Genomic DNA, 13,263 nt, shown 5'->3' on the forward strand with positions numbered 1-13,263 from the left:
ACTGAAAATAGGTACTTCTGAGGTCTGGCCATATCATTGTTGTTTACTCAGGATAACCATTTTGCCCTTAGTGATATACATGGTCAGACTCACACTCATTCACAGATATGCATGCAGTCATGTACCTACCCTTATAAACTTGGTGGAATTCATTAACACCTGACAGGCTCACTCTCCCACACAGTTTTCTAGTTCATACGATGAGTTGCTCACAAAGTCCAGTAGCCCCCATGCCCAGGAGCAACACAACACTCATTAATAAGCTTTCACACACAGAGGATACAAACCAGCTCATACACACATACATTAACAGGCTTTCTCAGAGAGTACACACCTCCTAATAGGGTCTCCCATGCACATTAACAAGCCTGTACACACCACAAACAAGTAACACACACACACACACACACACACACACACAGACACACACACTTCTTTCCATGTCTGCTCACGTGGTCGTTGCAGTTCATGCACGCACAGGGCAAATACTGTTCTTGTTTTTGATTCTGCTAGCACACTGGCATACACACACATGCACAAGCACACAGAGTAGCTCACACTATTGTAGCACAGCCACGTAACTTCAACACGACCTCAAGGATACTCACCTTGGCCCTCGGTGCTATAACCCTTGCCGTGGGGGCAGAGCTTCCTGTGGGCGGAGGTGCCAGGCAAGGGACAGAGCTCACAATGGGGGCCCCAGCCCCGGCCGCCCCCGCAGCAGCACACGGCTCTGGGCACAGCCTCACCACTGCTTGACCAACTCTGGCACACGGCCTGTAGCACCTCAGAGAAGCAGAGCCCCCGCCGGATATCTGCAGAGAATTGGTAGGAAGAGTGGGCAGAAAAACTGCTTTGCTCAGGACCTCCTTCTCTGTGGTGCCTAGCAGCCAGGCATATGAGTGTAGGAGGGGCATCTTCCCTTTGGAATTGGACACTGTGAAACACCCTCAAATGGGTTAGGTAACACCCATTTGCCTCAATGGACTGGGGCAAAAGCTACCCACCCACCTAAATATCAGTGTTAGCTCTGGGATAGGTTATGAAGGCTGGGTGCCCTCTGTGGAGGGCAGTGTCTTTGGCCACAGTGAGAAAGGATAATTAAAGGGCAGAGGGAAGCAGGGGAACAGAGCAGGAAGAGATGATGCTTGGGATAGAACAACAGGGACAGAGGAGAAAAATATCAGGGCTGGTGAGATGGCTCACTTGCTGCCAACCCTGATGACCTGAGTTTGATCCCTAGGACCCACAAGGTAGAAAGAGCCAACCTCCACACATATACCATGGCACACTGTGCACAATGGTCCCCAAACCCTCAACACTGATAACAAAGTGTAATTAAATAGAATAAAAAATAAGATCAGAGATAGGTGGGAAGTGAGGGCTAACTACAGATGGGAAGATTCTCTGCTGGTCACTCCATAAAGCCAAGTCAGGATATTCCAATCACTGAGATGGGGTTGGGGGCAAAGATGCTGAGCTGGCTTTGAGGTAAACTATAGTGTTGGGGTTTGGGAATGGGGTGTCTAGAAGATGCATAACATCTGGCCTGAAGCTAGGGGATGTACATTATCCATGGGGAGGAGAGAAGAGGATGAGAACAGGAACGGACAGGTGCCTAACACAGAAGGTACTGTTAAGGTCATCTGCTGGGTTCAGTTCTTAGGTTGTTGTGGGAAACCCACAGAGAGATCATTCTGTGGTGATGCCTCTGGGGTCAGAGAAGTCACAGAAGTGGATGGGAAAGAGGAGGGGGAGGACAAGGAGGAATTAGCTCTTCTATGAAGTGTGTACAGGCTCATGCATCTATATTGATAATGGTACAGCAATTCCCTTCATGCCTCCTCAGTGTTCCTGACCTCATCCTTGCCTCAGACCTCCCAAGTCTCTGTTCACCTTGCTTGTTCCTGGTTACACTCACCATGGCACTCAGTGAGGGTGGAGCTGGGATGGAAGCCCTCATCACAATCACACTGGAAGCTTCCCACTGTGTTGATGCAGCGGCCATGGGCACAGAGGCTGGACTGGGCCTGGCATTCGTCCTCATCTGAGATGGGAGGGATGAAGCAGGCCAGAGGGGGAGGCCAAAGCCACCAAGCCAGTTGCCCTTGGCCTTGAAAGTTCCCCTTTCACTTTGAACTCTCCCCTCCATGTAGCTTTCCCTGTGCCCTGGAAGTACCACGTACCTGTGCAGTCCTCCCCAGAGGGCTGGGGTTGCATGCCAGGTGGGCAGATGCAGATGTAAGTGCCAATGAGGTTTTTGCACAGCATGCCTCGGGTGTGGCAATCCTGAGACCCATCTGCACACTCGTCCACATCTTTGGATGACCAGGGATAGTGGGTAAGTCAAGGTCATGTCTTCCACAGCTTGGTTCTAGATGGAACGAGCCTAGATCCCATCCCCTAGCAGCCATAATGGGTCAAGGTGTCCCCTAGAAGCTCATGAGTTACAAACTTAATTCCTAAAGTTTTATGGTGATGGTATTTAGAGCTGGAGGTGATAGGATTAGATGAGGTCATGACGATGGTGGGCTCCCATGATGGTGTCAGTGGAGTTATAAGAACAGACCTGATTCAGCACCTTGATCTGCCTTGCTTTGTGCCATATTGTGATGCCACTTGGAGACACTCACCACTAGCACCAGGTGTGCATATCCATACATATGCAAGAAGGCAGAGGAGGCTGTCACATATCCTGTTCTGTCACTCTGCCTTATTTCCTTTAGATAGTCTAGTTTAGTCTAGTCTGAACCTAGAGCTAACCTGGTAGCCAGCAAGCCCCATGGATCCTCCTGTCTTTGCAGTGTTGGGATTAAAGGCCTTCATGTGGTCTCACCCAGATTTTGACATGGGTGCTTAGGTCTGAATTCAGGTCCTCATGCTAGTTAGTACAGCAAGTGCTCTTAGCCACTGAGCCATCTCTCCTGTCCTATATTTCTGTTCTTTATCAATTACCCAGTCTGTAGCAATCAGTTATAGCAAAAAGCTACTACTTCTCCAAAAAGCAAAAACCACTTTTCCTTCAAAACCAAGTGTCTATTTCATGCCCCAGTTCAGCTGTCTGCTGTGTGAGCTTCTTTGCTGCTCACTTCTATCCTCTGGGGTCAGTTCAGTTTAAAGACAGGAAACCAGAGTGCTGAGACCACATCTGGATCTGTTCAAAGTCAGGACTATTTTCAGAGTGATGTTAGTACACAGTGGAGATCATAAGATCAATGGTGGGGAATCAGAGAGCCCTACCCATTGGCAGTCTGTGCAGACCCTACCTTGGCACATGACACCATCCTTCCTCAGTGCGTAGCCAGCTGGGCAGGTGCATAGGTAGGAGCCCTCAGTGTTGTGGCAGCGGAAAGCACAGAGCAGTGGATTCAGGGTGCACTCGTCAATGTCTGTGGAGGCCAGCAGAGGTTTCATCTGGGCAGGCTCTCCCTGGGGTACCCCTGGTACCTCTTAAGGATCAGGCCTAGAGAGTCCCTGTTATACAGCTCTGATCTTGCTCAGGATGTATCATACCTTCACAGGTCATCGTGGGGCCGGGCTCAAAGCCATCAGTACATGTGCACTTGAAACCTCCAAAGACGTTGGTGCACATGCCTTCCCCACAGGGGTCCCCAATAGAGCATTCATCTGTGTCTGGTTGGAGACAAGTGAGGGGGACATCATCACTTGATGAGAGCTCCCTCCCCTCAACACTGCCATGTGTTTCCCTTTGACTGACACAGGTTGGATGGGACAAGATTTGTGGCACCTTCAGGCTGGCTGTGGGTGTATGTTCAAAGAATGAATAGTTGGAGCACGAATGCAAGAATGAACAAGAGAGCGTATGAATGAGCCAAGAATTTGGGGAATACATGTGTGAATGAGTAAGAGAATGAATGAGCAAGGGGACAAATCAATGCATGAATGGTGAGGTGAGTTGGTGAATGCATGAGTGAGCAAGGGAGTAAATGAATAAATGATGAAATGAATAGATGAGTGAATGAATTAGTGAATATATGTGTGAATAAATGGGCAAGGGATGAATGAGTGAGCAAGAATAAATGAATAATCAAGGGAATGAATAAATTAGTTTATGAATAAGTAGATGAACAAGTGAATGAATGAGTTATTGGGTGCATTAGAGATGAAAGAGGTAATAAGTAGTAAGGGGAGCATATAGAGGAATAAATTAATGATTTGTTGGAAGAGTAAATGAATGCATGAGAAATGAACAACTGAATGAGCAAGGGAATGAGTGAACAAGAGATGAATGAATGAGCAAGGAGAAGCTAAGGGAAGAATGAATCAATGGAGTCTGAGTTGGTGAACAAACAGTGAATGGGTGAGTGAACTGGATGAGTGAATGACCATGAGGACAAAATGGAGAAGTGAGTCAGTGAATGAGTGTACATATGAGTGACCAAATGAATGCATAATTAAGAAAACAGGTGAACCAACTCCAATGCTAGTGAATGAATGCATGCACAATGGGAAATGAATGAATAAGTGAATGAGTGAGTAATGGGAAGGGAGGAGGCATGCTGAGCTTTCATGTTACCTTGACACACCTGGGAAGAGTCTCAGTGAGGGATTGTTTACATTGGGTTGGCCTGTGGGTGTGTCTGGGGGGGAGAATGTTTTCATTAATCAATGTGGGAAGACCCAGCCCACTGCGGACCGCTTCATTGCCCAGGCCTGGGGTCCTGAACTGTGTAAGAGTGCAGATGCAGAGCTGAGCACAAGAAGTGAGCATGCATGCATTCATTTCTCTCTGCATCTTTTGACCTCGGATATCATGTGACTAGTTGAAGGTCTTGCCTTGACTTCCCCACTCCCACTATGATGGACTATAACTGTGAGCTGAAATAAACTCCTTTCTCCTCTAAGGTTTTTTTTTTCCTTTTTGAGACAAGGTTTTTCTGTGTAGCCTTGGCTGTCCTAGAACCCACTCTGTAGACCAGGCTGGCCTCAAACTCAGAGACTCACCTGCGTCTGCCTCCCGAGTGCTGGGATCAAAGGCGTGCGCTGCCGCCACCACCACCCTGGCCCCTAAGTTGCTTTTTGTCAGGATTTTTTTAAATCACATCAACAGTAATTAAAGTAGGACAAAGAGAATGGAGAATGAGGGAAGTGACAGTGTTAGTGAAGGGCTCCTTGGCTACTCACCAACGCAGGTGATGCTGCTGAAGTCCAGGCTGTAGCCGAGGGGACACTCGCAATGGAAGGAGCCATCAGTGTTGACACAGAGGCCACCAGTGCAGATGCCAGGATTCTCTGCACACTCATCCACATCTGCAGGGTTGAGACAGTGTCTGTCCGCTTGTCACTGAGTAGGTTCCAGGGCAACTTGTGGAATCTAAAGCTTGAGGATCCATGGAGAGCTGAGTCAGGAGGAAGGAGTTCTTAGAACCCAGAAGAAAGTCTTACCTTTTCTGGAGTCATCTGGGCCTGGGTCAGCCCCATGGCCAAAGGGACAGAGCTCCCGAAAAGTAACTGGGAAGAAAATGGGATTAGAAGAGTCGGGGTCAGCACAACAGTCCCCAGTACCCAAGAAGGGCAAGGGAAGAACCGGAGGAATGCAGTGGGACAGAGGGTCAGAGAGGCCAGAACTTACCACTGTCACTCTGAGGGCACAGCTCACAGGGGTCCCCCCACCCCTCGGCGGGGTTCTTGTTGCAGCAGCACTGGGTCTTCGTGGTGTTGAAAGCTTTGGGCACTGAACACTTTCCGGCCTCAAACTGGGTGAAGCAAAAACTCTGGCGAGTGTCTGTGAAGAGGGAGGTGTGGACGATAATAAAGTGATTGACAGTCAGCAGCTCTACCTGACAGCCTCTCCTCCTTCATCACAACTTTACTGAATGGGCGACCCTGGTCCTACTAGTAACCAATGAAAGCATGTCCTACACCTGGCTATAGAAATTGCTTAGGAATGAACCTGTGATGTACTCTGGGCCAATGAGAATGAGCTGGGGATCCTTTCCAGCAGTGTTCCAACCTGCTTGTGTGTGTGTGTGTGTGTGTGTGTGTGTGTGTGTGTGTGTGTCTTGCTGACAAACTTTCAATGTGGCCCTTGTGCCAGGAAGAATAGCTAAACTCTGCCCATTACTTTTGAATCAGAGGTCTCTTCTTAGAGTGACAAAGATAATTTTTCAGAGGGCTGGAAGACCTGGTATGGCAAACCTTCAGTCTCCAAACCATCAGTCTGTGTTCTTACAGGCAGGCTGGGGTACGGTTCACCACTGGGCCCTATGTTCCCTAACAGCTGATACTGGCTAAACTGAACTGTAGGCTCTGGAGCAGGCATTTGTTTATATTTCTCACAACACTCACCAAAACAATAGTGTCCCCTGTCAGAGAGGGTGAAGCCAGGAGGGCAGAGGCACTGGAAGGTCCCAGGACTGTTGGTACAGGTGCCAAAAAAGCAGAGGCTGGGCTCCTCCAAGCATTCATCAGTATCTGCAGAGGCAGCGATGGGAGCTGAGATGGGCAACATGGATCTCCAGAAAAGCAGGGAGGGTTAGCTCTCCAATGTGAGACGTTCTAAGCATGGAAGCAGGGTGGGGACCTGTGGTTGCAGTGTGAGCCACCACTAGGTGGGCAGTGTGTACTGGAGGTCTTTCTCAGGTGTTTTCAGCATAGGGCTCATGGTCAGGAGTTCATCTTTTAAATTTATTTCTATGTTTTTAAGGTGTGTGTGTTTATGTGTGTGCACATGTGATGTGGGAATGTACCCATGAGTGCAGGTGCCTGTGGAGGCCAGGGGTATTGGCTCTCTCTGGAGCTGACAGTTGTCAGCTGCCCGATGTGGGTGACGGTCCTCTGCAAGAGCAGTATGCTCTCTGCTGAGCTACCTCTCCAGACTCAGAAGTTCATCTAAAAAAATAACACTGGGTATGGTGGTGCATGTCTTTAATCTTAGCACTCAGAAAGCAGAGGCAGGCAGATCTCTGTAAGTTGCAGGCTAGCCTGGTTTACATGGAGAGTTTCAGGATAGCCAGGGCAACATAGTGAGACCTTGCCTCAAAAACAACAATTATTACACTTTTATTTATTTTGTGTGTACATGTGTGGAGGTCAGAGGACAACCTACAGGAGTCAGTTCTCTCTTTACTAGATGAATCCCAAAGACTGAACTCAGGCTTGGTAGCTAGTACCTTTACCTGCTGAGTCATATCACTGGCCCAAGTTCATCATTAGAGACTTAAAACTGGGCAAAGTTAACTGAGACTAGAGATACTGTGCCTATACTAGTTAGAGTTAGCTCACGTATCACGCTACCCTAGATAGACTAAATTTAAAAAGACCAGGCTGTGCTGGTCTAAATGAGTCCATTCTATATACAATAGCACATTTGCTGAAGCCAGAATGGTCTAAGTTAGCCTAGGTTATACAAGGCTAGCCCAAATGGAAAATAGTATCAGATGTTGGCAAGTCAAACTGGCCCAGATTGTGAAAGGTTAGTACAAATGGAAGACTGGATTATCAGCTGTTGGGTCAGACTGGATCAGATCATGGCCAGGCTGACACACTTGCCCAACCAAGGTGGTGCACTCAAGATGTCTGCAGACGGGAGTGGGAGGTAGGGTCACCATGGAGCTTTCCTTACATTCTGCCCACTGGCTGATCCATCTGTTCAGGCTAGACTAGTCCAGGTTAGCCTATACTATAAGAGACTAACCTGGTGAATTAACCAGCTAAGATCAAGTTAGACTAATTAGTCTAAAGTATATGAAATGATTCTTGTGAGTGAGAATTCAGAGGAGTCTCTGAAGTACAGTGATACTCCAAACCCAAGTATATTTTACAGGGCGTACAAAGAACTCTCTGAGCCCTTGGAGGAAGGCCTGAGCCAGGAGCCAGGACAGTTTTGATAACAATGGAGCCGCACTTGGTGCTGTGCCGTGTGCACCTGCACTCTGACAGGGGGTTGGACACTCACCAATACAGTGGCCACTCTGCACCTGGAAGCCAAGGGGGCAGGTGCACTGGAAGGAGCCTTCCGAGTTCTGACAGGTGCCTGGCAGGCAGGTCCCTGGGAGGCTCAGACATTCGTTGATATCTGTGGAGGGAAAAGGAGGGGCATCCAACGCCAGGGAGAAGGCAGAGTGCTCCCTGAGGTCTTTGGCCAGCACCTGCAGGTTAGCTGGGGGACAAGCCCTTCCAGGGACAGTTTTGGGTCCAAGGGAAAGGCTGAGGCTCGGGAACACAGAGGCAGCAGAGGAAGGAAAGGTTATTTGTTCTTGCTAGGTCTATGGACCTGGAGGGAAGCAGGGAGCAAGATTTATGAGCCACTTGCAGGGTCCCTCCAAGATTTCCATGCCATCCATTCGGTACGTCTGCTATTTCTTATTTCATAAACTTCCCATTTGCAAGACAGCCTCACCCTGAACTATAGTCAGCTCTTCTTTTCTTATACCTTAAAATAAATAAGATGGATGAGTAAGGAGCTCATGAAGTCCCATCCCCACCTGAAGAGCTGTTGGCAACTGCAGGCTGCTGCAGGAGGATGCCAGTTTTCAACCAGGATATGGCCCCTAATAGGCTGCCTGTGCTCTAGTAGAGGACCCCATACCCATCCGCATACTGGCACCAGTAAATGGACTCAGTGTGCCTAACAAAGAGCACATGGAATGAGAGGGAAAGTGGTGGTGGGATGTAGAGGAGGTGGAGGGTAGCGAGCTGGGGGTGGATTTGATCAAAACACATATGCAAGTCTGAAATTCTCAATTTAAGAAATGCACAGATGTGAACTGGAACTATGCCCAGTCAAAAGTAGCAACTGCAGGTATATGAGGAACAGACTCACTGAGATGGGCACTGGGGCTGAGGGAGAGACTCACCCATGCAGTCCTTCCTGTCAGCTGTGAGCTCAAAGCCGTCTTGGCAGAGGCAGTGGAAGGAACCGGCTGTGTTGAGGCACTGGCCAAGCTGACACACTTGCCCCACCAGGGTGGTACACTCGTCAATGTCTGCAAAGGGGGACAGGCAGGTCACCATGGACCCCAAGGGGACTGAAATTTCCTTGTATTTCTGTCTACAACTAATTAACAGGTTGACTTTGATTTATTAAGGATCCATGAATAGACTCTATATCTTATCTTGTGAGGTAGGTGCCAGTATTTTCTAATATACAATCATGTAATTCTATGAATTTGTCACTAAGTACTCAATTAACTATATCACACACATTTAGATTTATGTTTTCATTCTTATTTAATTAAAATATCTTCTAATTTTAATTTATTATATTATTTATTATACTATTTCAAATTTAAACATTATTTCCTAATTTAATTTACTAAATTTCATTTAATTAAAATATTTTGTATTTTTTGAAGAATTCTTTATTTTTATTTATGAGTCTGCATATGAGCCTGCATGAGTTTAAATGAAACACATATGTGTTGGTATTCATGGAGGAAAAAGAGGGTATTGGATCCCCTACAACTGGAGTTACAGATGGCTATGAATCACTATGTAGGAGCTGGGAACTGAACTCAGGTTCTCTTCAGGAGCAACACATGCTCTTCACCAGTGACCCCTTACATCCTCAGCCCCCATGTCGCGCAGGTTTTGAAGCTCTATTTTTGGATTGCCTATGTACTTATGATTAGGTCTTCTCAGAGAGATGAACCTGCTCAATGTATGCTCTTCGTCTTAGTCTTTAAAATGGCCTTGAGCATGCTAGGCAAGAGGTGCTATTGTTTCCAGACAGGGGAGATGGAGGCACAGGGGGTTAAATGGCTTGCCTAGTGATGCAACTGTAGTCATATTTACCCCCATGCTCCAGCCTTGGACTACTCACATCCTGCCTACATGATTTCATTCCACCAAAGCCATTTCCAACTTCTAGGCCCAAACTGCTTGCACATTCTCTCTTCTGCCCCAACCTTCTCTGTCCACATCAGACTTAGAACTAACAAAAGAAGTTCACACACCCAATCTCATTGCAAAAATACCACCAATATGAAAGATCAAGCCACTATCTTCTCTCCAAAACTCACCAGTCCTGTAGAAATGTTTACCAGTGAGAATTAGACTAAATACAAGATACAGAATTTAAAAGAACAATCATAAATTTCATCTAAGAATTCAAGGAGTTTAAAAAAGATACACAAAAAACCCAGCTTGATGAATTTAAGGAGAAAGAATTTAAGGAACATAGACATGTGAGAGATGTTCAAGAAAACACAAACGTAAGGCTGATGGAAATGATGATAATACAGGATTTGAGAACGGAATTCAATATGGAGACAGAAACACTGAAGAGGACTCAAGCTGAAATTAAGATGAAATTGAAAAACTCAAAGGAAAGTCTTACATATAAAATGAATCATGTGGAAGACAAAATATCAAGTCTAAAGATAAAATAAAGGACCTATACCACTCCTTGGATATGCCCAAAGGACTCAATGTTCTACTCCACAGATACTTGGTCAGCCATGTTTTAGTGAAGTCATGAGTCTTGGAGGAGAACCTGCAACCACCACTTTACTAAACCAGCATAATCCCCAACTACACCCTAATATTTGTCTTTATATTCATAGATAGGTATAGTCTTCACCCTTGATCAATGAAAGTTCTCAATGCAAGAGATAGAGACCATTACAGAAAACTAGAACCAATTTAATGCAGAGTTGTGGAGCCCAATCCCAATGGATGCATCTACAGCACAACTCAGGGAACATGGCAGAATAGGGGGCATAAAGACTGTAAAAACCAGAGGATCAAGGGATCAAGTAATTTGCTGAGACATTGTATTTCCTGGTAATGTCCGAAGCTATACCCATAAAGTCTCACCAACATGACTGCCTAAACATGAACTGAACAAAGGCAAGAACAATAGGCAAGGTAAAGTGACAAGGTAAAGACCAGGAGACCTCAACCCTAAACAAAGAACTACAGGCAACCGAGGAATGCTGAGTGGGAAAAAGGGAAAACACTAATTGGTTGTCCAATACCAAATGGTCAGCCCTGAAAACATACATACAAGTAACATTGTACAGTCTGATCTGGCTAAGTTTAGGAATATAAATGAATAGACATAAACATATATGCAACAATTAATGAAAGAAGAGGCTATGAATTTGAAAGAGAGCAAGGAGGGGTATATGGGAAGACTTGGAGGCCGGAAAGGGAAGGTCTACCTTCTAAATTTCTCAATAATGTAATTATATGATAATTTCAAAAGGAAAAGAAAAAAATTCTAAAATAGCACATCTTAAGCTGGGCAGTTGTGGCACACACCTTTAATCCTAGCGCTCAGGAGGCAGAGGCAGGTGGAGCTCTGTGATTTTTGAGGCCAGCCTGGTTTACAGAGTGAGTTCCAGGACAGCTAGTCCAGTTATACAGAGAAACTCTGTCTCGAAAAACCAAAACCAAAACCAAAAATACATCTTAAAAAATAAAATAATTGAAATTTCATTTATATATTTATATATTTATTTTGTGTGTATGCCTTCACATGTCTTTACACTATGTGCATTCCTGGTTCCTATGGAGGCAGGAAATGGGTGTCAGATCCTCTGGAACTGGTTGTGAGTCTACATGTGGATGTTGGGAATGGACTGGAGCCCTTTAGAAGGGCAGCCAGTGCTCTCATGTCTCCAGCCTTCTATTTCTATTTTTAACCATGTGTCCCTGGTCTAGTTCTTTGCCACAGGACACAAGAACCTGGACACTACGACATATTCCCCTGAGACATGCTGGAAATAGCTCTGGGACTCAGATCTGTGTCTATATCAACTGGGTAACTGTTTTCCCACATAGTCTTTTTTTTTTTTTAATTAGGAGCTGAGGACAGAACCCAGGGCCTTGCGCTTGCTAGGCAAGCACTCTACCACTGAGCTAAATCCCCAACCCCCATAGTCTTTTTTAAATTTACATTTTATCTATTTATTGTATGAGCTTGTGTGTGTGTGTGTGTGTGTGTGTGTGTGTGTGTGTGTGTGTGTGTTGTTATGAATCATGTGTAGAAGTCAGAGGGTGGGGATCAATCATTGGAGATTGAACTCAGGTCATTAGGTTTGGGGGAAACTGTCTTTACTTATTGAGTCCTGTGTCCCAGTCATAGGGCCACTTTTGTGTGTGCTTGTCCAACCCAGGCAGCTCACCTGCACAGTCACTGTTACGTGTCACCACAAAGCCGGGGAAACACAAGCACTTATAGGAGCCGACACTATTCCTGCAGGTCCCATTTCCACATGGCTTCCAGTCACACTCATCAAGGTCTATCAGAGCAAAACCCACAAATCCAGAAGACTCACCCTAGGACATTAATTAACCAGAAGGTCGAACTGGCTGGAGCTTGCCTTCCTCCCCTGCCTCTATCCCTGCCCAAAAGTGACCCCTGAGGAGATGACTGGGAAGTAAACTCATGTTAGTATCAATGATGCCAATTTGACATATGGGAAAACTTATGTGGAGAACAATGCAATTCCAGACTCTCAAGATCTCAGTGTCTGGGTTTAAATCTTAGAGGGGGTGTGAATTAGGATAGATAAAAAGGATAATCCCCCCAGGAGAAATGAAGACCCCAGACAGAGAGCCAGGCACATGGTTTGGTCAGGTGAGGCTTGGAAGCCATGGTGACAGAGACACATATAGCCGTCCCCAATGTCCACACAGTCACCATGGCTACAGACATTTGGGATGTCCAAACACTCATTCAATCCTGAGGGGTGCAGGTGACATGATGTCTCCAAGAACTCCACCTGATAATGTTTTGCTGAGCTCTCCGTGTACAATACATGTATATAACAGGGAGCAAAACTGTTTGGAGCCCCCACTCAAGCTCCCACCAGGACCTTGTGCTGCTGACATCAGGCCCACTTGTCACCTGTCACATTTTTACTCTGTGCTATGGATGGCTGCTCTCTGAACTGCTCTTCCATTCCCCAGCAGTGGCAGCCACATCCTACCTGAGTCATAGCAGGTGGCAAAACCTGGCTTGCTTACTTTTCTTCCTTTTGCTTTGCTTAAGTCTAACCTGTCACCTCCCGGGGGACCCCACTCACCTACACAGGTCCTACTGGGAACAGCTCGAATCCCCAGGCACACTGCATTCATAACTTCCAGGGACATTGATGCAGTCTGCGCTCCTCTGGCAGAGTCCCTTTCCATGGGCACACTCATCCGCATCTGGGGAGTCCCACGAACGGGATGGGGTGAAATAAAAGCCTATCCCAAAAGAACCCCAACCTGTTTTGGAAGCAACTGAAACTGAGGTAAGGTTGATTATATGGGACAGAGACTCTTGGGAAGGTGCCAGTTCTTTTACATAGA

The 13,263-nt window shown here is 46.4% G+C and overlaps 1 protein-coding gene across 1 annotated transcript in view; it reads right to left on the reverse strand.

Moving 5' to 3' along the window:
* The window catches only part of Fbn3 (fibrillin 3), a 69,491-nt gene that overhangs the window by 15,440 nt on the left and 40,788 nt on the right, over positions 1-13,263 (reverse strand). The window contains 15 exon segments of the mRNA XM_059248993.1: positions 609-815; positions 1,922-2,047; positions 2,187-2,318; positions 3,267-3,389; positions 3,514-3,633; positions 5,146-5,271; positions 5,407-5,472; positions 5,594-5,746; positions 6,310-6,435; positions 7,919-8,038; positions 8,820-8,948; positions 12,093-12,212; positions 12,530-12,652; positions 12,996-13,030; positions 13,032-13,121. Coding sequence (XP_059104976.1) covers positions 609-815; positions 1,922-2,047; positions 2,187-2,318; positions 3,267-3,389; positions 3,514-3,633; positions 5,146-5,271; positions 5,407-5,472; positions 5,594-5,746; positions 6,310-6,435; positions 7,919-8,038; positions 8,820-8,948; positions 12,093-12,212; positions 12,530-12,652; positions 12,996-13,030; positions 13,032-13,121 — 1,796 coding nt within the window.

The sequence above is a fragment of the Peromyscus eremicus genome, chromosome 23 (assembly GCF_949786415.1).
Source record: "Peromyscus eremicus chromosome 23, PerEre_H2_v1, whole genome shotgun sequence".
Classification (NCBI taxonomy): domain Eukaryota; kingdom Metazoa; phylum Chordata; class Mammalia; order Rodentia; family Cricetidae; genus Peromyscus; species Peromyscus eremicus.